Raw genomic sequence first — 21,778 nt, 5'->3', positions numbered from 1 at the left:
GTAGGCATGAGCCAGCTCCAGCACGCCACTGGGAGAAGAGATTTTGGTCCTTACTCACTGCATGTTTGTGGGGTAGGGAGTCAGTGCTTCCTGACCCTGCACTTCATTCTCCCCACTTGAGAGACTGGATCAGCTTGGTCATGACGTGCTCTTTGCCCTGACTTTCTGTGTGCAGGGACATGGATGCCTGCCTCTGGGTGGTTTCCTGGGATGAAGCAGCAGTCCCTGGGTCACCAGAGAGTTAAAAGCAGTCAAGATTCTTAGAAGGAGAGGAGAAAGAACAGCCTGGGGCCTGTCTTGGCCCCAGTGCCTTATGTCTTCATCACTTCAAGAATTACTGTTTTATTCCAAAGCATTGGCACCTAAACGATCTGAGTATATTGCAAAAATAATAATAGTAATAAATACAACTTATATTTGCTATATTTTTACCATGTGCCAGACACTGTTCTAAGTGCTCTCTATATATCAACTCACTGAGTCCTCATTATAGGCACAAGGTTGCTAATATTATTATACCAATTTAAAAGATGAGGATGTTCAATAAAAATAAATAGGTAAATAAATAAGGAGTTTGGGATTAACAGATATATACTACTATATATAAAATAAACAACAAGGTCATACTCTACAGGGAAATACGTTCAGTATCTTATAATAACCTATAAAGAAAAAGAATCTGAAAATATATATATACATATATATATAGATGCATACATTCTTTTTTTTTGCCAAGAAGCCAACACTTTATTTGGGGCTGAAGCACCTTGTTATACATGGGAAACTAACACAACATTGTAAATTAACTATGCCTTAATAAAAGATGAGGCCAATATTGTTATTAATATCCCAAATCAAAAGATGGAGAAATGTACAAAAGAGGTTACCAGGAGGTTAAAAGGCGTGTCTGAGACCACACAGCCAGGGATTTGAACTGAGATATGCCATTAACCATTACCGACCTGTCCATCAAGGGTAGTAAGGGAAAAGGAGCATGCTTTGCAACTCAACGCAACTGGCAAAGACCCCATTAGCTCGGGAGCAACATCCAGTCAAGAGCAACTGAATATGACCAGATGGCTTACGTCACAGTGACTGATGAAGTTGGGAGAAAGGAAGGGTCACAGTGGCGGCACGTATTAATCACTCCAAGTTCACAGATGAGGAAACAGGCTCTAGGGGTAAAGAGAGCTTCTGAGGTCCCACAGCGCTGGCACAGGGTGGAGCTGTGATACAACCCCAAGGGTGTCAGCTTGGCCACACCCTACAGCCAGCCTCAGGCGCTGGGCAGGCATGGGGTTCCTATAAAATGACAGCCATTCCCAGATGTCGAGATAGGTGAGATCCCAAATAAGAATCTGGTTGGAAAACTGCAGTTAATATGGGGGAACTATCCCTCAATGAATAAATCGCCCAGCCCCAAGGGAGATGAACAGTAATCACCCATCCCTGATTATCAGCAGGTCCTTTTCCACCTTCGCACACACCTGTGCCTGGGTATTTGTGCATGGGTTCCTGCACTATGACAGCAGTTAGACAGGCTTCAGTTCCGTTCAGTTCCGTTCAGGCGCTCAGTCGTGTCTGTCTCTTCACGACCCCATGGACTGCAGCACGCCAGGCCTCCCTGTCCATCACCAATTCCCGGAGTTTACTCAAACCCATCTCCATTGAGTCGGTGATACCATCCAACCATCTCATCCTCTGTCATCTCCTTCCCGTGCCTTCAATCTTTCCCAGCATCAGGGTCTTTTCAAATGACTTAGTTCTTCACATCAGGTGGCCAAAGTATTGGGTTCAAGGGGTGATAAAGTCTCAGAGGGGTCAAAGTGACATTGTTAACACGCCTATAACTCTTTGCAGGAAAACAGTGCAATTGAGCAACTACGTGTAGGTGAGAATGTTCTTCACAGCCAAAGACTCTCTCACAACAACGGTTCTGGTGAGGCCAGGCTTGAGCCCCAACTGTCCTTCTGAAGGGCCAGACCAGGGTGCACTTTTCTCGGATCAGTGACAACTAACTTGTGCATGGAACACCCCCAATCCAGAGGACCCCCAAATGGAGTCTCAACTAGGGCTTCTTATCCCTAGCTTGTCATGTAGGCATGTTTTTGCCAACAAACCAGCCCCAATGGCAGAGCCTTTGGGGGGTCTCACCAAGACCAGGTACAAATTATTTGTCTCAGTGTTATCAATCACAGTGTTATCAAACACAGTGTTATCAAACACCGAGCTGTGAAATGCCTCTGACTCACGAGGACAAAGCAATGCTATTAATCAGTCTGGTCATCAGTATGACCAGTGGTCAGTGTTCTACAACCACAGGTCATTAAACAAAGATGAGAGATACATACTTAACAAACCATTCAGATAAGCTGAAAGGATGGGCCATGCTTAAAAAGGGTTCCACTCAGGAGAACAAAACTTTACTACCCCAGAGGAGGCACACGAGAAAAATTTAGGAGTTATCCGTGGTCATCAGTTTAGTGTGAATGTTGTGGTATGGTTACAAAAAAGCTAATAAGCATTTGGGTCATATTAACAGAAGCACAGAATATATATCAGGGGAGGTGATAGTCCTGCATAACCCTGTGCTAGGCAGATGCCACCTGGACCTGTGAGCTTTGCTGTGGTCACTTGGCAAGAGTAGGAGGAGGTGATGTTGGAAGATATGACAAGGCTGCCAGATAAGTAGTGGCTGGAGGAAATGAGAATGCTGGGCCTGAGAAAAGGATGCCGTGTGTGTGTGTGTGTGTGTGTGTGTGTGTGTGTATGTATGTGTGTGTTGCGGGGGGGTGGGGGTTGTTACTTTCAGATTGATTTCAGCAGTTGAGTCAGGCTTTAGCTGATTTCGGAGCTGCTGTTCTCAGTAGTCATTGTAAAGGGACTCTGACCTGATCATACTTGGAGATGCATCTGAAGAGCTCTTTGCTGGTTCTTGGGTGGAAAGGCAGAGGGGGTGTGTGTGTGTGTGTGTGTGTGTGTGTGTATGTGTGTGTGTGTGCGCCTCCTCAGTCTTGACTTTCGGACTAGGAGAAACATCCAAAGGCACTTGCACTGGCCAACTTTTCCTGGAACTACCCACAGCAGGAATGTATCACGTCCCATGGTCTGGGCAAGGGGTGATGGTGTGGCCAAGATCCTGGAGTACGGATTTCAGCTGGTGGAGGAGGGGTGACGACTCCCTAACACAGCTGTCTGTTCAGTGTCTTTGACAGCAGGTCTGCCACTTAGGAGTTTGCTGAAGAGGTTGTGGAACCGTGGACTGGATGCATTTTCAACTCTTTGAGACTCACCTGGGTGTCCCCTCCCCAGCAGGCTCTGACTGATCACTCCTTGGGCTAGGAAGATATCACCCCCAAACCTCACCACACACGCAGATCCTGGTGTTATTATAGTGACCCCTTGGGACCTCAGTTCTAGCCCCATTTTTGTACCTCACTGCTGGTGAACTTGGGCAAGACTCTGCCCTTTTGGGATTTGGTTCTTCATCTCTAAACCAGAGAAGCAGCCATCTGTGCCATGTTATGGGGGTTGTTACGTGGAAATTTGAGATGCTGTCAATGGACTTGTTCTGGGCTATCTGGGAGAGGGACTATGATTGCCGTTACTGTCATTGCAATCCCCTGGCCTGTGTGGTATGAACCAAAGCTCCTATTCCCCTGCTACATCAGCTAGAACGCTTTTAGCTGGCAGCAAGAGAAAACCCTGCCTAAAGCGGTTTTGAAATGAGGGCACGATTGTTTCGAGAAAGGGCAGTCCAGTTGTGTGTACCTGATTCATCATCTCAGTAATTTCCTGAGGGACCTGCTATCTTACTGCCTTTCCTCTCTGCCATCCTCAGCCTGTGGCCATGGACCTAGGACTTACCACCTCATTGTGGCAAGATGGCTGCAACCTCTCCAAGTAACATACCCTCACTCAACAATGTTCAAAGTGAAGAAAGGGGTATGTCGCTGGTCCGTGTCTATTTATAAAAGTGAGGGAAACTTTCTCAGAACTCCTCTCACATCTCAGTGGCTGGTTTGTGGCTTATGTCCACCCCCAGGCCACTCATTGACCAAGAGAAGGAGACCACCATGGTGGTCTTAGTCTAAGCAGAAGTCAACCCTTATGGCTTGGGAGGGACATGGTCTCCACTGAAGAATGAGGCTTCTTAGAAGAGGGCAGGGTGAAGATGGAATTCTGTTAGCAGAGATGACCCAACAGGGTCTACCCCATCTTGAGAACGACCTAGGATAATGGTCAACCAGCCTCCAGCTCCGCCTGGCTCCCTCCCTTATTCCCTCCTTCCCTCAACTTTCTCTCCTTCCGTTCCTTCCTTGTTCGTTCACCCAAGGTCCAACTGAGTGGGTCCTGGGGAGTCTGTGAAGACAAGGCATAGCCATGTCTCCAGGACGTCCCATGGAGTAGGTGCATGAGATAAATATACAACCTGATGTGAAATAGTGGGATGGAGGCAGGGTGGAGTACAGCTGTGGAAAATCTGAGGGCAGATCCAGTGAAGAAAGACACTCCAGCAGAAGTGATGATGGGGGTGAAGGCCTGAAAAGTCTCGGAGCTCGCCCACTGCTTGCTCTTCACTCTTGGTGGCAGGCGTGGCCCAGAATTCCTGACCCCCTGTGCTGAATAGCCAATGGTTCCAGACACATCATCAGAGACAGTCCAGAGAACTTAATCTGCCACAACTGCCACATCTGGAAAATGGGTCTAATTCTTCCACCACTGGTTGAAGGGATTGAAGGCTGAGGAGACAGGTTTGACTTCTGACATCAATATGGGAGGCCTGGCTTCCCACCCCGGCCCCACCATTGACTATGTGTGATCTTGAGCATCATACACTGTCTCTGAGCCTCAGTTTCCCCACCTGTAATACGAGGAAATTGGGTTCAGCGGCACTAGGGGCTCTTTCAGGAATGAATTTCTTTTTGGGAAGGTCCCCACACTTGGGTCAGTATCAGTCCCCTGCAAAACAATCTTTGGATGTCTCCCAGCTCTCTGCGACTTGGCTCAGCCCTGAGGAAATAAAACCAGACTGGGGAGTGGGGAAAAGGCTCCGGGGAGATGGTCTGGGATGCCCAGACAATGGGATCACGTGCCCAGAGGATATGCTCTCTCCTGGAGAGTGGCCCAGGAACTTCTCTGGCTTCAGAGCTCATTCCTCTTGGTGGAATGATTGTTTCTGGGGTCTTGGCAGCCAATGGGCCAGAGTGACGTGGTCCCCCAGGCAGGCAGAACCCAAGTCCTGGGAGACAGGCGGGCAGTGATGAGAGCCAGTGCTAACTCCAGCCTCTTCCCCTGGGAAGCAGAACTAGACTGGCATTGTCTGGAGGAGGCAGAGAGAAGGGACCCTCTTGGAGGCTGCCTCATTCTCCAGCTTGGCGTTCAAGTTCAGTTTACTTTACTGGAATGCTTTGTCCTGGGTGCTGAGAGTACAGCTGGGAGCAGGACGGAGGACGACTGCTGTTCCCGCAGCCCCTGAAATCGGGCCCTTCTGCGTGGCCCTGCCGCGTGGCAGGCGAATACACGGGAGGATCCCGCTATAGGAGAGGGAGCGGGTGGGGAGGAGCTGCCCTGGCCTAATCTGGTAGACTTTACTCCCATGCATGCATGTCTGCCTTCCTTCCTTCCTTCCTTCCTTCTCTCCTTCCCTCCCTCCCTTCCTTCCTCCTTCCCTTCCTCCCGTGGCAGCTGCTCACAGCAGGGACCACAGCTTGCATTCACCTGTGACCAGCGCCCAGCTCGGGACCTGAGCAGCTGCCGTGAGGTAACGTCCCCCTCTCCCTCCCATTCTACCTCCCTCCCTCCCTCCTTCCCTTCTTCCCTCCCTCCCTCCCTCCCTCCCTCCCTCTCCCCCTCCCATCCTTCCCCCTCTCCCCCTCCCATCCTTCCCCCTCCCTCCCTCCCTCTCCCCCTCCCATCCTTCCCCCTCTCCCCCTCCCATCCTTCCCCCTCCCTCCCTCCCTCTCCCCCTCCCATCCTTCCCCCTCTCCTGATGCACATGGCGGTAGTGTCCCCCTCTCTCCCTCCCCTCCTTCCTCCTCTTTCCCTCTCTCCCTTCCATCCTGCCTCCCTCCTTTCCTCCCTCCCTCCCTTCCTTTCTTCCTGCTTCCCCCCTCCTTCCCTCCCTTCCTTCCCCCTCTCTCCCTCTCATCCTTCCTCCCTCCCTCCTTCCCTTTTTCCCTCCCCTCCTTCCTCTTTACCTTTCTCCCTCCCCGCCACTTCCCTTCCTTCAGTCATCTCACTCAGCACCCATGGAGTCCGTCGCGTGTACCAGGCACTGTGCTTCATGCTAGGGTGAGAGACTCAGCATGGCAGCTGCTCACGGCAGGGACCACAGCTTGCATTCACTGAGCTGGTCACTAGCGCCCAGCTCGGGACCTGATGCACGGCGGCGTCTCCCGATTGGCTGAGTGACCAGGGAGTGAACGTCTCTATCATGAGACATGCACTGTCTGTACATGTCCTCTGGGACACGCAGAGCAAGCTGGATATGAAAGAAAGGCCCGTCGCGGTGTGCCCAGCAGAGCTGGGCATCGGAAGACCGGGGCTAATACGTGGCATCCAAGTTCTCCTCCCAGCTCTGGGCACCAGGGGAGCCGGTGTGAGTTGAGGCAGGACTTCCTGACCTGTGCTCTCTACCTGCCTGCCTCCTTGCTCACCTCCTCCAGCAAACCCTGGAGAGCAGGAAGCACACGGGTACACGGTGGCCCTCCAGAAAGGCCTGGTGGGTGAATCGGTGGAGGCTGATGGCGGGGTGGTGTGCACCCCTCTTTCTGCAGATAGAGTTCATCTAGCGATTTAGCCAAACATTTATTGAGCCCCAACTAAGTGTCCATCATTGAGCTACTGAGATCAACAGTTTCTCTCAAGGTAGACGTGCCCCAGAGAGCCACAGGTCCACGGCTGCTCTGCTTGGGCAGGAAGTAAGCCATGTACCTCAAAGTGTTCTCACCAGGCTGGGAATTCCTAGCCTTCTGCCTCATCCCTCACCTCCTTGGGCCTGCAGGGAGTGTCCGCTCAGTTCCCAGGCTGGTCGCCTTCTGCCCCACAGAGGCGTCCCCCTTTCGGCTGGCCTGTGAGTGCTTCATCCCTTTCACAGGGCGGGGGATGGCTCCGTGGCTCCTGGTTCCAACTTTCCTCAGGACTGTTTGTGCCCAGGCACTGGCGCTGTGCCAGGAGCCTACTTGGCAGAAAGACTGGGTGTGAAGAAGCAGCTGAGGTAGGAAGCGAGGTCCTCTCGGTAGCAGTCTAATCGGTGTCCGTGTCTCCTCCTTGCAACTGACCATGAGCTCCCGGAAGGCCATGAACCTCACTTCCCTTCCAGCCCGGGAGAACACAGGTAGCCCTCAATAATTATTTACTGCACTGGACTGATTGGTGAACAACCATCTCCCTCTCTCAAGCTCAAGGGGCCACGATGAGGATCACGTTCAATGTACCTATTTGACAGATGAGAACAGTGAGGCTCAAAGGGGATGCCATCAATCTTTATGGACTTTGGGGGAGGTTTCCTGTGGGTCTCTGGGGCTTCCCTTATGAAAGCAAGGCTTCCTGGGGCTCACCACATCACACTCAGATTTGGGAGTAAAATTTGGAAAGAGCTTGGAACTCAGCCACTGACCTGCTGTCTGACCTTGGAGGAAATACATCCTCTTGCCTAGAAATGTCTTTCTGGCTGGTAAGTTGCACATCATCACCCACATGGTGCCATGGGGAAAACTGGATGGTTTCTCCACTTGGGCTCCCCTCACTCCTCTTACAAAAATCTGCCTGAAATCTGCTCCCACCCCCCTGGCCCTTTTGTGACTCTTCCACTTGAGTTGTCATCCCCCATGGCTGTAGGTTTATCCAACACACAGTTGGGAGCCAAAGCCTACCTCCTCCTGGGAGTCTTCCTTGGTTTCTCTCTATCCTTCAGTCGGCTTGACAATTCAATTCACCTGTATCTCTCTGATGGTATCTACCACATTCTTCTTGTGTTATCTTTATGTGATTGCAGGGGGTTCCCTATGACATGGCAGCATCTGATGTCTCCCACACAGGCTCCTTTCCCCACCCCAAGCTGCTGACTACAATACAAACGTGTGTGTGCCTGGGAAGCAGGACCAGTTACACATTTGTCTCCACTCCATAGTGGCAGATCCTCTTTCCCCAACTTTGAACAAGGGTTAGCACATTGGAGGAATTGTAGGAGTTAAAGAAATTCATTTAAATTATTCATGGTTTGAGCATTTGTTTTATTCTAGGGTTTAAGCTGGGTATGGGGTTAGATCTAATCATGACAATGCCATGTGATGTTACAATGCTACAAGATGGGCTGGAGGGGGTGGCTTCCCCGGTGGCTCATTGGTAAAGAATCCGCCTGCCAGTGAAGGAGACTCGGGTTCGATCCCTGATCCAGGAAGATCCCACATGCCACAGGGCAACTAAGTCCAAGTGCCGTAACCATTGAGCCTGTGCTCTAGAGCCCCGGAGCCGCAGCTACTGAAGCCCACACACCCTAGAACTAGTGCTCAGCAACAAGAGAAGCCATCGCAACGCAGAGCCTCCGCACCACAGCTAGAGAGGAGCCCCCACTTGCCGCAACTGGAGAAAAAGCCTGTGCGGCAAAGAAGAATGAGCATAGCCAAAAATAAATAAATAAAATGATTTTTAAAAATATGGGTGCAGGGCAGAGCTTTGAGCTTCACCTAAAAGGGCAGAGAGTGTGTGAACATGCAGAAAGGGGGTTTGGGGCAGAGAAGAACCTGGGAAGAGACAGCGTGGATAAGACTTTGAACTGGGCCAGCTTGTCTAGAGCCTGGGTCCAGGCACCAGAAAGAGGGTGCTCACCTCAGGCAGAATTTGAGGCTGGAGAGGTTGGCAAAGATCTGCTCGGAATCCTTTAGAGGCTAACATTTGAATTGCCACACTCAGCTGCGAAGACAGGAATCGGACAACCCCAGGTTCCAGCCCCACCTCCATCACTGAACAGCTTAGTGATCTCAGGAAAGTTATTTAACCTTCTGAAAGTTATTCAGAATCTCCGTTTTCTCATCTGAAAAATAAGAGATAACAGGCCTTCCATAAGTGGTGGCATTTAGAACAGTGCTGCACCTGACTCAGGGGAGGCAAGTGAGCTGCAAATAGCGGAAAGAAAGTCCCCAAAGGAGGGGTATGTGTGTACATATAGCTGATGCACTGCTGTGCCACAGAAATGAACACAGCATGTAAAGCAACTACACTCCAGTAAAAATTAATAAGAAATGAAAATACTAAGGGACGCCCCAAACCCTCAGTAATGAAATTTTATATTTAAGGGGAGGGGGTGCCAAAAGGATAGCAAGAGTCGGACACGACTTAGTGACTAAAAAAAAGAAAAAAACACCCCACCAAGATACATAACATTTTAATGCAATATTTTAAAAATGTCATACATACACGTCAAAAAAAATCCACGATGAACAAAATAGCAAAAAATGTAAATAAAGGCCAGAGCAAAGGAGGTAGCTCAAAACACATCAAGGATGATTGGTCTAGGAGTTCTCAGTCTTCAAGAGGCCTGGACTTTTGAAAACCTGAGAAGGGGTGGCCCCTCTCCCCCAGAAGAATGCACAAACAGGTACAGTTTGTGCAGATTTGGGTGGTGTTCCTGCAGGCCTGGGGCTCGGCCAGGTGGAGGTTAAGAACTCAAGTTCAACGTGGCCATGCGAGGGTGGGTCCACGTGCCATCCAGCCGCCTGCGGGTACCGCAGTACCAAGCTGAGCCTCCGTCCTGGCAGCCTCGGGTGCTCTGCCCCCTGCAGGAAGCCTCGCACAGCCTTGCTGCTGCTTTTTCTAACTTGCTAGGCTCGCCCTCCGCTCCCTCCTCCCGCCATCACCCCCCTCTTCGGCTTGGGACTTTTCCTAAAGTTGCTGAAACCAGACACCTTGCTCGACCGAGCCCGCGTGCAGCCACGGTTTAAAAGGCTGCCTTCAGCGCCCCCTCCCCGCCCCCAGCGGAGACTTCAAAAGGCCCGGCGGGCGCCGCGGCCCCTGCACCTATGAACCGCCCCCCGCGCCCGGAGCCCGTGCTGGAGTCCGAGGACGCAGAGCGGCTGAAGTTCGAGCGCAGGCGGACCCGGCGGGTGGCGCAGCCCAGCGCGCCCATGCCCCTCCCGGTGCCGCTGCGCTCCGAGCGCCCGCGCCCAGTTTAGGGAAGGGGACCCCGCACCCCCGCCCCCGCGCCCGCGCCCGGGGCTGCGGGGACCCATGAATACAAATGCCGTTAGGCGCCCGAGGAAGGACCGACCGTCCAGCCTCGCACCTAGGGATCCAGTAAGTGCCCCGGGGTTCCTGGAGCGCTGGGGATACGGGTGTGTGTGTGTGCGTAAAGATACGCGCGGGTGGGGAGGGGGTACACGTGCCAGGAGTGAGTGTGTGCCCTCCGCGTGCAATGGGCACTAGCGGAAAGCTCCGTGCAGGTGGGGGTAAGGCGCGAGTGTGTGTGCACTTGGGCTGTTACGTTGGTTGTGTGCGCACGTGAAGGTATGTATGAGAAGTATGCACGCGGGTGTGTACGTTGGGAGGATCTGACGAGGCTAGTGTGCATTTACGCGCATGTAAGCACTGATGTGCATGCATCTGCGTGTGCAGAGTCTGGGTGTGCGCTCGATTCCAGACACCCCAGGGTGGGTTCGTGTGAGCCCAGAAGGAATGCATGGCTGCGCTTGCATGTGAGTGAGTGTGTGTCTGAACTTGGAGCAAGTATAGAGATGTGTGGGAATGTGAACAAGCCTTTGGAGGTAGAGGCGGAGGGGCTTCTAATTCCAGGGTTCGGACTGGACCTGGGAGTGTGCGAATTTGCCAGGTGTTCGTGGCTTCTTCAAGGTGTGCAGGCCTGCGCTCCGGCGGCGGGGGGTGGGGGTGGTCTGAGTGAGACTTTGGTCCACGCCGAGGTGGGGAGGTAGGTTCAACTCCCGGTTCTTACCGCGTACAGAGGACAGAGAGATCTCCCGCACTGTAGGCAGACGCTTTACGGTCTGAGCCACCAGGCAAGACTGGGGAGAGGGAGGTGACCAGCATAAATGTTAAAACAAACCCACCCACTACATGCCCAGGAAAGTCCGTTCTGCAGGATGCTGTGAATCTGAGACGAAAATAGGTGTGTGTGTGTGTGTGTGTGTGTGTGTGTGTGTGTGTGTGGTGTGTGGTGGGATACTAGTTGCTGTTTTCATGGGAGTCAAGACACCGAGCCCTGGTCCCAGATTTATCCCTGGATCTCCTTGGAACTTCGGGTTCCTTTCAGCAGTAGTAGGTCCCCTTACCTCCTCTATCTTTGCCCCCAACTCAGGGACTCCCGGCCTCACAAAGAGGTCCCGAATCTCCGAACTGTGGCCACCCTGCTGTACAGTCTTGGCGACCTTCTCCTCTCTGTGAATCTCAGTTTCCCCATCTTTACGAGGGGGGTGGGGGGGTGGGGTGCCCCCGCGGGACCATCGTGGGCGCGCGGAGGCTGTGTCCCTGGCTGTGGCCGGCAGGGGGCAGCAGGGGGCAGCAGAGGGCGGCCCGGCGCGGGGAGGAGAGAAGGTGGAGAGCCACCGCGGGCCGAGACTTTAAATCGCCTTCATTTCCCCCAAATCCTTCCTTTTCCTCTCCTCCCCCAGGCCGGCGGGGAGGCAGCTTCTACCGCCCTCCGCGCGCCCTCGCCCGGCCTTGCTCTGTCTCCGGGGACCGCCAGCAGCCCGCCTCCAAAAGTTTGATCATCTTTTTTTTTTCCTTCTGCTTCTTCTTCCTTTTCGGTGGAAGCAGAAAAGAGCGAGGCAGGGGCGAGCGCGGCGCCGGGACTCCTGGGACCATGGGCCTGGCGCGGGCGCCCGCGGAGCCCCGGCCGCGCTGCCTGCTTGCTCGGGCGCCCCTGGGAGCCGGACTGCGCTGGGGGCGCGGGGCCCGCGCGCTCTGAGCCGGCCTGGCGCGGCGGGGCGGGGGGCTGGCGGCCCCATGGGGCGCGCCCACACTTGCCCCCCGGGCTCGGGAGCATGAAGTAGGGGCCCGCCATGGGAGCGGGATCGGCGCGGGGGGCCCGAGGCACAGCGGCGGCGGCGGCGGCGCAAGGGGGGTGAGTACGGGCTCGGGGACGCCCCCTCCCCAGCTTCTGGCGGCTCCAGCCCCGGGGCGGGCTGGGGTTCCCCGCCGCGCGGGACGCTTCCAGGGGAACGTCAGCTTCCTGCCCCTTCCTGCGCCCCTGCAGGGCGGGCCGCCAAGGGTTAACGCGGGCAGCGCCCCCGGCCCGGCGAGGGTTGGCGAGCCGAGCGCTGCCCGCCCTGCCCCGCCTGGCGCGGCGGCCGGATCGCGTTGGGGCGGGGGCCGAGCTGGGGAGGGTCGCTGCAGAGCCCGCCCCGGGGTCGAGATTGAGGGCTGGGGGTGGTGCCTGGAGCGGTGGGCGGGGGAGGCGGAGGGGGCTCTTTGGATGCATGGGGGAGGAGGGTCTCCGTTTCTGGCTGTCTCGAAGTGTTCCCGTGTGGGCGTCCATAGGTCCCCAGTCTGTAAGTCTCCGTTTCTGTCTGTTCTTGGGAAACTGCAGATTTCCAGGGCTCCTGCTTCTGTCTCGGTGTCTGTGTGTCTTTGCACGTCCCCTGTTTCTGGAAATCGCCGCGTGTGTGTCAGGCTGTTTGGGTCTGTGTGTCTCAGCGCTTCCTTGCTTGGGGAGGGGCGGGGGTGGCAGTGGGGGTGGTCCTGAGTTCCTGTCGCTTTCCCGTCATCTGTGTTAGAAAAAGTGAGAGCCAGCATGTCAGGGCAGAAAGGGCCCGGGGAGATGACTAATTCGAACCCCTCACGGTACAGATGTGAGCCCCCGCGGGCCCCTGAGGGCCAGGGAATCTCTGGTTCCCAGCCTGTGGAGTAGGAGTTGTAAAGAGGGAGCGTGTGCAGGAGGAGTCACTGGTGTGGGTGTGTGTGGGAGTGAGCAGGCGGGGAGCAGCCCCTCCGGGCCCCACGGACTGTGGTTCCTGCTCACGGCTGGCCTGGAGAAGCACAGAGCTTGCTCCCTGTCCTTCCTGCCCCCAGGAACAGAGGACTGTTCCCAAGAGGCTGGTCTGGGTTGGAGCTCCGCCCTGCCCCACCGGGTCCTGCCCCCTCTGCGCTGGAATCAGGGGGGCATGCCTCCCCCTTTCTTTCCCATGTCTTGGAAAAAGCTGGCTGGCTGAGATTCCCCCGCCCGCCCCCACCCCCCACCGCAACGTGCTCGCGCGCTCTCACACACACACACACACACACACACACACACACATACCCCACACACATACCCCACCACCAGTAAGGGCCCTGCTGACTCATTTTCTCCAGAAGACCCTGTGCCAGGGCAGATGCCAGCGGTTGGGTAGAGAAGCGGAGCCAGGAGAGCACCCCACAGTGGGGCCCATGCTTTAGGCAAGTGGGCAGTCCCGTGGCTTTGAGGCCCAGCCACTGCAGTACCCCAGATGCTCTGCCCGCTGGCCCCCTAGCTTTGCACCTCCCAGATCAGGTTCCACAACACTGTTATGGAGCATCCCAGGCTTCTCTTTGCTTCCTGTCCTCCCTGTCCTCAGAGCACTCCCCCTTCCTTATGCTTCCATAAGCCTACTGTACCCCCTACCCCACCCCCAGGCTCAGTCATCAGCAACCCTGCTGTTGATGGTGGAGCCATCAGCAACCCTGGTGTTGCACTGGCGGGGGCCCTGCCCTCCACATGTAACCCCCTGTCTGCCCCTCTCTGAACACACTCTACCTGTTACTTTATTGGCATATTCTCTTCCTCTCTCTCTGTGTTTCAGGGACCCCCTTGATACCCCACAACCTGCCCGACCCACGAAATGCCATTTCAATTGATGGTGGAAACGGAAGCAAAACATAAACTCACACCCATGAGCAGGGAGAGCATGGCAGTCAGGCCGTGTGAATCCCTGCCTCTGTTCTGCAAGCTGGGGCGGGCACCTTGCCTTTCCGCTTCTCCTTTTTCTCATCCCCCAAACAGGCATCTTCATTTCCAGCAAGCAGGGTTTTGTGAGGATTAGTGGGGCTGTGCTTGTAAAAGGCTTTTAGAACAGGGCCTGGCATGTAGTAAGTGCTCAATAAATGGCAGCTGCTGTTTGTATCATTATTCACTTCATCTTGAATGGATGTGTGAGTCAGCTGGAAAATTCTGGGCCGCATCCTGTCCAGACAGATGACCTGTCTGTGTTCCCATAGAAGAGGTGTAAGGTGTGAAGAAGGCTGGGGCGTGGCTGTCTGGGCACATGGGGCCTGGCCAGTCCATGGAGGCAGGTGGGACAGGTTTACCCCTCTTCTCTTTTCTGTGGTCCTCTGGCCAGCATCCTTCCCAGCTCACTCCATGGGAGCACAGCCAAGCCCAGAGACCATGGGTCTACTTGGCCTTGTGTTTCTATGCCCCGGGTCTCAGCTCTGAGCGCTCAGTGGATGTTCAGACTGGTATCGGTCCCTGAAGCTCCCCTGTGTTCTCAGGTAACAAGGACGGAGGAGGAAATCATGCAAGCCAGCTGCAGGTTCTGGCAGCCTCGTGGTCCAGGAGTAACCACTTTGGGTGTACTGGCAGAGGGCTTTTTGCAGGAGAGAGGAACACCTGGGATCCCTTCTTGGAGGGCTCAGTGGCCAGGTTGTCTCCAAGGTCAGGCTCCCTAACTCATGGCTTCCGTTCCGGCCGCCTTCTGCCATCCCTGGCCCTTGTGCTCTGGTCTTCCCGACATTCTGGAGCCCTGGCTTCGCTGAGCCAGGGCCCACGAGTCAGCGGTGAAAACAGAAGTCTGGAAGAACAAAGCTCTGAGCCAGCGCAGGCACTAAACGTTATTAGCAGTAGCCTAAACAGGATTGGAACCGGAGCAAAAGAATCGGCAGGCCTCCCTCTGGGAGCCAACTTTCCAGGCCTGGAGCTTACTTAGATGGCTGTTGGCTCCCTAGGCTGCATCTCTGTTCCTGTTGGTGAAGGCTGGGGCTCTGGTCTCTGGCAAGTAGGAAGTCCCTGTAAGTCTTTGATTTCTTCTTGGGAGATGAGTCAAGCGAAAATGGTCTGCTAAGTAGTGGAGTCGGATGATGTGGGTCACTGACATGCTGTGTGGCTTTGAGCAAGTTGCTTCCCCTCTCTGGGCCTCAGTGGCCCATCTCTCCAAAAGGGAAGAGACTAAAATCTGGCCTCGAAATGATCTCAGGGGACCTTCTCCCACTCTGTGAAGTGAAGTGAAAGTCACATAGTTGTGTCCAACTTGTTGCGATCCCATGGACTATATAGTCCATGGAACTCTCCCAGCCAGAATGCTGAAGTGGGTAGCTCTTCCCTTCTCTAGGGGATCTTCCAAACCCAGGGATCGAACTCAGGTCTCCCACATTGCAGGCAGATTCTCTACCAGCTGAGCCACCAGGAAAGCCCACTTCACTCGCACTCTATACTCCCTTGCTATACTTTGGAAGTTTCTGGGTCAAGTGCACAAGGAATCCAGGTCTGAGAGGGTCAGTTGCATTTGTTGAGGTGAATGAAAGGGAGACAAATATATTTTTAAATAGCTCTTTCAGAGCTGAAATTCTCGAGTTAGTAACCATGGTGTTAGGAAGCTTAATTGAAGGGGCTAGTCTGATCCCATCTCCCCTGGGAGTCTTCTTTCTCCTGGGATTACAAATATTGCCTCTGAATTTATCCTTTTATTCTCTACAGGGTAGTCACCTTGGCATAACTCCAGCAGGAGAAATTGACCGAGAAGGATGTGCGTGGTTCTTGTACCTTCCCCTCTCCACCTGGCCTGTCTTTATCAGCTTGGGGAACATCCAGAAGGGTGGATGTGACGACACAGGGAGAGACTCAAGGAATGAGGGCTGGTGCCTGGAAAAGGCTGGGAAAAGAGGAGACTGAAAGGAGATGGAACAGAAACTAGTGAGGCTGCAGGAACACTGCAGAGCAAGGAGCACTGTCTTCTGAGGAGGTCTTCTCGGGAGAAATGAGTTCTCTGGTCCTCTGGTTTCAGGGACTGCTGACCAACAGAAAGGGCAGTTGATTTCTTTATTGCAGAACTTCTCAGAGCCTTTGATACGCAGTTGTGCTTTGGAACTACCAAGAGTAGGATGTAGGAGATGGCTCTTCCCCAGTAGATCTGGCCAGCTTCCTGGAGTAGCTACCTGGTGGGTATGGGAAATTGTACTGAAGACCTGTGTCCTCAGAGTCTGCCCATGGTGACCTTGAGAAAGTACCTGCCCTCCCTAAGGCTCAGTTTCTGTAAAATAAAAAAGAGCTGCCTCTTATGGTTTGTCGCAGCTGATGGGGCTACTATTTGCTCTAAGTAGGCAGGACATGCCAGAAGGGTCAGCCTCTACCCCTCTCCCAACTGAGGGCAGCTAGGCACTGACCTTTCACTGTTGCTGGTGGTAAGCTGGAGACAGGGAGGACAGGTCCCACGTAAAAAGCATTCTCACGGCAGTGGCAGCAGATTGGAGAAGAGAAGGAAGGAGCAAGGGTTATCCAGGAGCATCCTTGGAAAAAGTCAGAGGTGGGGTGGGCCTACTGGCATTAAGTCTTTGGGAAGATACTTTTTTTAAAGTCCAGAGTCCTGTAGTTCCAGATGATACTCATTTCTTCTGTAAAAATACACTGAACACTTACTACATGCCTGCCAGGTGCTGGGAATCCAAGACAGACGTAGGCCCTGTCCTTCAGGGATTTGAGTTAGAAAATGAGACAGGAAAATAGATATACATGGGATACCTTGGGAAATACATGCAGCAGACGGTGTGAAATGACTAGACTCTAACACGTGAGTGGGAGCTGAGCAGGCAAAAGAGTGGAGTCCAGAGCACTTGAAATTGGCATGTGCTAAGGCCCAGAAGCCGAAGGCTTTCAAGGGACCGCCATCAGCGTCTGCGTGCTGTTTCAGCTAGCTTGCCTTATGCCGCATGTAATTCCCAATTGAACATGGCTTAAGCAGTAAGGGACTCATTACCTCCTATATCAAGAGGTCCAAAGGAAAAGCCATAATAGGATTGGACAATTCGGCATCTCAAGTGTCATCAAACACCCACCGTTTTTCCGTTCTGGCATAGTCTCACAGGCTCGTGTGGCTTGTTACTTCATGTGCACAAAACAGCTGCAGCAGCAAGTCTTCATTCAACAACATTCAAAGGCTAGAAGAAAGCCCTTACTGTGTTCCTTTGAAATGTTTTCTTCGAGGTCCTGATAGACATTCCTGACATCTCATTGGCCAAATTTGCGTCATATATGCAGGCCTAAACCAGTCACTGGCATGGCAGATTCCCAAGATGGACTTAGATCTATCCAGAGGTATCTAATTTCCTTTGTAGTTCATGTCTCCCTGAACAAGCAAGAAGAAGGGGGAGGCTATGGGTAGGTAACCTCCAGTGCCTTCTCCATTGTCTAGGTCAGGATTCCCACTGATGCTAATTACAATTAAATTGGAGGATTTGCTATTAAATCACAGAGCGTGAGCTTGTTTTCCAAAGCCCCCAGGGAGCTAGGAAGAACCTGGGGCTCCCGACATCCACTCTGGCAGATGGGTTTCCTGGATTACACAATTCCCCAGAAGCACACCATCCTAGCCTTCCTCTTGGAAATGGATCCTGGGCCAGCGTGTCCCAGCCTTTGCCCTCACCACCCTCCTGGCGGGGTTCTTTCTGCCTGCCTCCTGGCTGGCCGACTCTGGCCACGTGCCGCCCTCCCCTTTGCCTGCCTGGGGATCAGATGCCCCAGTGGCTTCGGGTGTCACCAGTGGCTGCTCCCACAGGAAGGTGAAATCGGATCACTGCCTCTGCTCATCTTGGCAGGAGCCCCTGAGCAGAGCATTAACCCTTCTGGGACCCAGCATGCAAGGGCAGCAGGGTTGGTCTAAGAAGCACTTCTGTGGCTGGCAGCAGTCCGAGCCCTTGACATGCATGAGCTCATTTAATCCTCCTGCCTGGCTTGCAAGATAGGGAACGTCAGCTGAATTGCAGAGAAGGAGACAGGCTCAGGGAGGCTGAGGGACTCATCCAGGGTCATACAGCTGGTATGCAATGGGGCCAGGTTTGCACCTGAGCGGGGGCTGACTCCCCACCTTCTCCTCTTCTCTTCTTCCCTCTTCCATTTTCTGTGAGCATGAAGCTAGTAGGCAGCTTCCTTAACATGCAGTGGTCCTGGCTCAGCGGTCGTCTCCCACCCCCGGCCCTGAGTCTGGAGACTGAGTTCTTCTCTTTCCTGCCCTTTGAAGATACTTGTCATCTAAGCAGACCCCTCTGGTCTTCCTGCTGACCTTTCCTCCCTGGCTCTGCTGCCTATTGGGTCTCAAAGTCCTGAGGCCATAATACAGATGGGGAGACTGAGGTCCAGAGACAGGGAGGCGCCGTGCCTGGTCTTTTGTTGCCCAGTGCATCAGTGGCAGATTTTGATCTGGACCCTGAGTCTCCTGATGTCCTGGGCAGGGCTTCCTGCCTGTGACCTTGATTTACTGATCTGTAAAAAGCGAGATTGTATTTGTAGTGTGTAAGCAGTTCCTTTTTCAGAAGGTTGTGCCTGGACCCCAGGAGTGTGGGCTGGTCTGATGGGGTCCTAGAGTCTGCACCTCACCTCCCGCCTCCCCTGGGCAGGACTGGGGTGGGACAGGGGCTGGAGGATCCCCTCCCAACTCCCCGGCCGGATCTGGATGCGAGGGGTGGAAGCTGATGCCGCATCTGCTTGTGTCTCCTGGTCTCTAGGGGGTTTCTCTTCACCTGGATCTTAGTCTCGCTCGCCTGTCACCTGGCCTCCACCCAAGGAGCTCCTGAAGGTAACTGTCTCTTCTCTTTGTCCAGGGGGAGACAAAGCAGGACGGAAGGGATCTGGGAATGCAGGGGTAGGAGACATCGGTGCTCCTAACGGGGAACTCAGTACCTCGATTTTCTCATCGGTAGAATGGAGCCAATCATTAACAAATTCTCTCCAGCCTTGAAAGCATCCCATTTGATGTTTTGTGAAGGGAGGAAGCGCTCAGTGCAGAAATGTAGAGAGGCGATGCTTTTGTTCCTCTCCAGGGCAGAATGTGAGTAAGTTACACTAGGTCAGTAAGCCTCAGTTGCCCCCCTTTGTCTGATGGGTACCCCAAGAAGGGCTGACAAGAGGCACGAAGGCCTCCAGCATCCTTGCCCACTCGTGTGATCCGCACTTCCCTTCCCGTGAGATGCTGCTTTTCCCTGCTATCCCTGAGGATCTGTCCAGGGGGCCCCAGGTGGCGGGTGGGGGGGCGGAGGGGGCTGGCCACATAGCTGTACATGGAAACTGAAACGTCTCCCACATCTGTTTGTCAAGCAGCCACAATGCCTCTTAAAATAGCAGCCCCTCCCCCTCCTGCATGCCCGGCCCGTGTGCCGGGACAGGCACCGGGCACTCCCAGAGCCCCTGTGGCCTGACCTGGCTGCTGGGCAGGGATTGGGCCCCTGGGAGGGGAGGGCTGTGCCCGGAAGAGACTTCTGCCGCCCAGCAACATTTTGTGCAAATGTCATATTTTCCAAGCTTGCTGTTTCCCCCACAAAGTAGGTGAACAGCTGTCCAGAGTCCTGAGTCAGGCACTGGGAGGGGGGGGTTGGGGGCGGAGAGGCTGGGGCAGCATGAAGCCAGGTTTATGTAATAAAGGGATCTTGCTGCGGCCAGCTGGCCGGGTCCCTCCATCTCGGCGTTGGGCTGAATTCATTCCCTGGTCCCCCAGCTCCTCTCCCATGATGGGATCCTGCTCACGTCTCTAGCCTGCCTTCCAAGCAGTCAAGGGGCTCCAGTGCAGGAAGGCATAGTGATGAAGAAAGGACCTGGGGCCAAGCAGCCTGAGTTTCAAGCCCAGCTCTGATTATAAGCTGTGTGACCCTGGGCAAGTTATTGAGTTGGCCAAAAAGTTCGTTCGTTATGGGGGCACCCAAAGGAACCTTTGGCCAACCCAACACTATATATAGCTCAGCTTTCTCACCCTCTTCTCCAAAAGAGTGGGGATGACAGACAGTACCTGCTTCATAGATGATGGAGAGAGTCAAGAGTTAATGCTTGTAAAGCACTTGGTACATAGTAAATACTCAATAAACATCAGTTCTTCTTCTTATTGTTGATTATATATTCACCTGTAAAGCTGGGGCAAGAGTGGCCCTTCTGTATCTCCATGGAGTCCGCAGTGGTCAGAGACCCCTGGAGGCTCAGCGGTGACCAGCTCAGCCAGCTCCAGGTAGCTGAGTTGGGAGGACTTGGCCCCTGAACTACAGCGAGTGTGCGGGGGAGGCCTGGAGACTGCATGGTTTCAGCTTTAAAGCCCACCTGGAGAGGGTGATAAGGGGAACCTCCTCGGTGCCCCCTGGCCTGGCCGGTTGTCATCTTCTCGGGGCAAGCGCAAGGGGCTGTAAGTGGTAGGGTGCAGAGTGAGGTCTGCAGGGCTGGGAGCCTTTCGATCCCTGGTGAGGTGGGATGCGGAGAGAGGAGAGGTGGTTTTAAAAAGGAGCTCCTCCCTTTTAAGCTGTTTATAGTGAGAAGCGTTTTATGGTAGTAAGCGGCTTTCCGTGATTAAGTGTATAAAAGATGCTGCTACTCAGAGAATCCTTAAATGGTGGCTTATTTTAGCTTAGGACCTGGGGACAGACAGAGGTGGGAGAAAGGAGGAGTTTGAAGTGAAGCGAAGGCCCTTGGGTCCTAGAGAGGAATAAGAGCCTTCAAGCCACAACCTGAAACAGCAGCCTGCAGCTACAGTTTTCAGAATGTTCTTAGGACTCTGCGGCCACCTCCAGGTCGGGTTTCCCTTGTCTCACAGGCAGGGAAACTGGCCTGGCAATGGGAGGTGGGGGGAGTGCAGGAAGAAACGTGATCAGAGGCACAGAGTGCAGGTGTGGGTGAGGATCGAGAGGAAGACCGCCTTATCATCTCCCGGGGCCCTGGTGACGTCAGCACTCTTCGTAGCCTCATCTTATAGTGGGGGGAATGGAGGCTCAGAGTCCAGACCTGCAGGTGGTCTTGTCCGGCTCTAAAGTCCAGCCTTCTGTTTGCAGAGCCTGCCATGGAGCCATTATGCTTCAATGTTGCCAGTGCCCAGGTTCTGAGGTTCTCCCAGCCCATTTGTCTCTCTGTCCATCTATCTCACAGCAGTCAGCCTAGGGTCTGCGAGCCGGCTGCATTCAGCCCAGCACACACCCCTTACTCTAGGTGATGAGGGAGAGAGCTTTCCACATTCAGGGGTCAGGATGCGGAGCTCAGGGGAGGGGGCCTTTGGACCCTTCCCAGAGCCCAGTTCCAGATGGAGCCTGTTCGTTCCTGCTGAGATGGGGCTCCCGAGCAGGCTTCTGCAGGCGCTGGCAGCTCAGCTGACTGAAGGAGGTCGAATGACCCGACGAGAGGCAAGGTCAGGAAACCTTTCCATAAACACCCTGGAAACCCTCCTTTTGCTCTGGCAAACTCTTGCCAGTGTAATTACCAGGCGGATGTGACCTGGCCAGACCACGGTCAGATGTCCAAACACTTTGCCAGAGGACAGAGGTTACAAGAATGCCTTGATTACTTCCTCTGCTCTCTCCAAAGCCACACAGGGAAGAGGGGGGGGTCACTGGAAATGTCCTCTGCCTTCCGTGTAGACAGTGGCTCCCCCAGTAGTCTGCTCTAGCAGACTAGGGTTCCTGAAGATGGTCAAACTAGTCCAGTCCCCTGGACATCCTTACCAAGCTCTGGTGACACCAACATTCCTGTTGGTCCCTCACTTATGGGACTGCTTCCTGGAGGAGATGGCTTTTCAGGCAGAGAAAGGGGAAAACGCCACATTGGGCAGTCTCTAATACTCTTAGCTCTAGCATTTGGTGA

The 21,778-nt window shown here is 54.0% G+C and overlaps 1 protein-coding gene across 7 annotated transcripts in view; it reads left to right on the top strand.

Moving 5' to 3' along the window:
• The first annotated feature begins 9,960 nt into the window (after nucleotides 1–9,960).
• The window catches only part of COL27A1 (collagen type XXVII alpha 1 chain), a 150,262-nt gene continuing 138,444 nt past the window's right edge, over nucleotides 9,961–21,778 (top strand). For 2 of the 7 annotated variants that reach the window (XM_043870590.1, XM_043870591.1), the window contains exons 1-2: nucleotides 9,963–10,296; nucleotides 18,671–18,749. In XM_043870590.1, the coding sequence (XP_043726525.1) occupies nucleotides 10,231–10,296; nucleotides 18,671–18,749 (145 nt within the window). In that variant the 5' untranslated portion in view covers nucleotides 9,963–10,230. Of the gene's footprint in view, nucleotides 10,297–11,593; nucleotides 12,077–15,389; nucleotides 17,273–18,670; nucleotides 18,750–21,778 lie in introns of those variants that run through there. The other 5 variants (XR_006334568.1, XM_043870588.1, XM_043870585.1 and 2 more) reach the window with 5 other exon arrangements.

The sequence above is a fragment of the Cervus elaphus genome, chromosome 16 (assembly GCF_910594005.1).
Source record: "Cervus elaphus chromosome 16, mCerEla1.1, whole genome shotgun sequence".
In the NCBI taxonomy this organism is placed as follows: Eukaryota; Metazoa; Chordata; class Mammalia; order Artiodactyla; family Cervidae; genus Cervus; species Cervus elaphus.
Note: the sequence above shows the minus strand (reverse complement) of the source record. Positions and strands in the feature narration are given on the sequence as shown.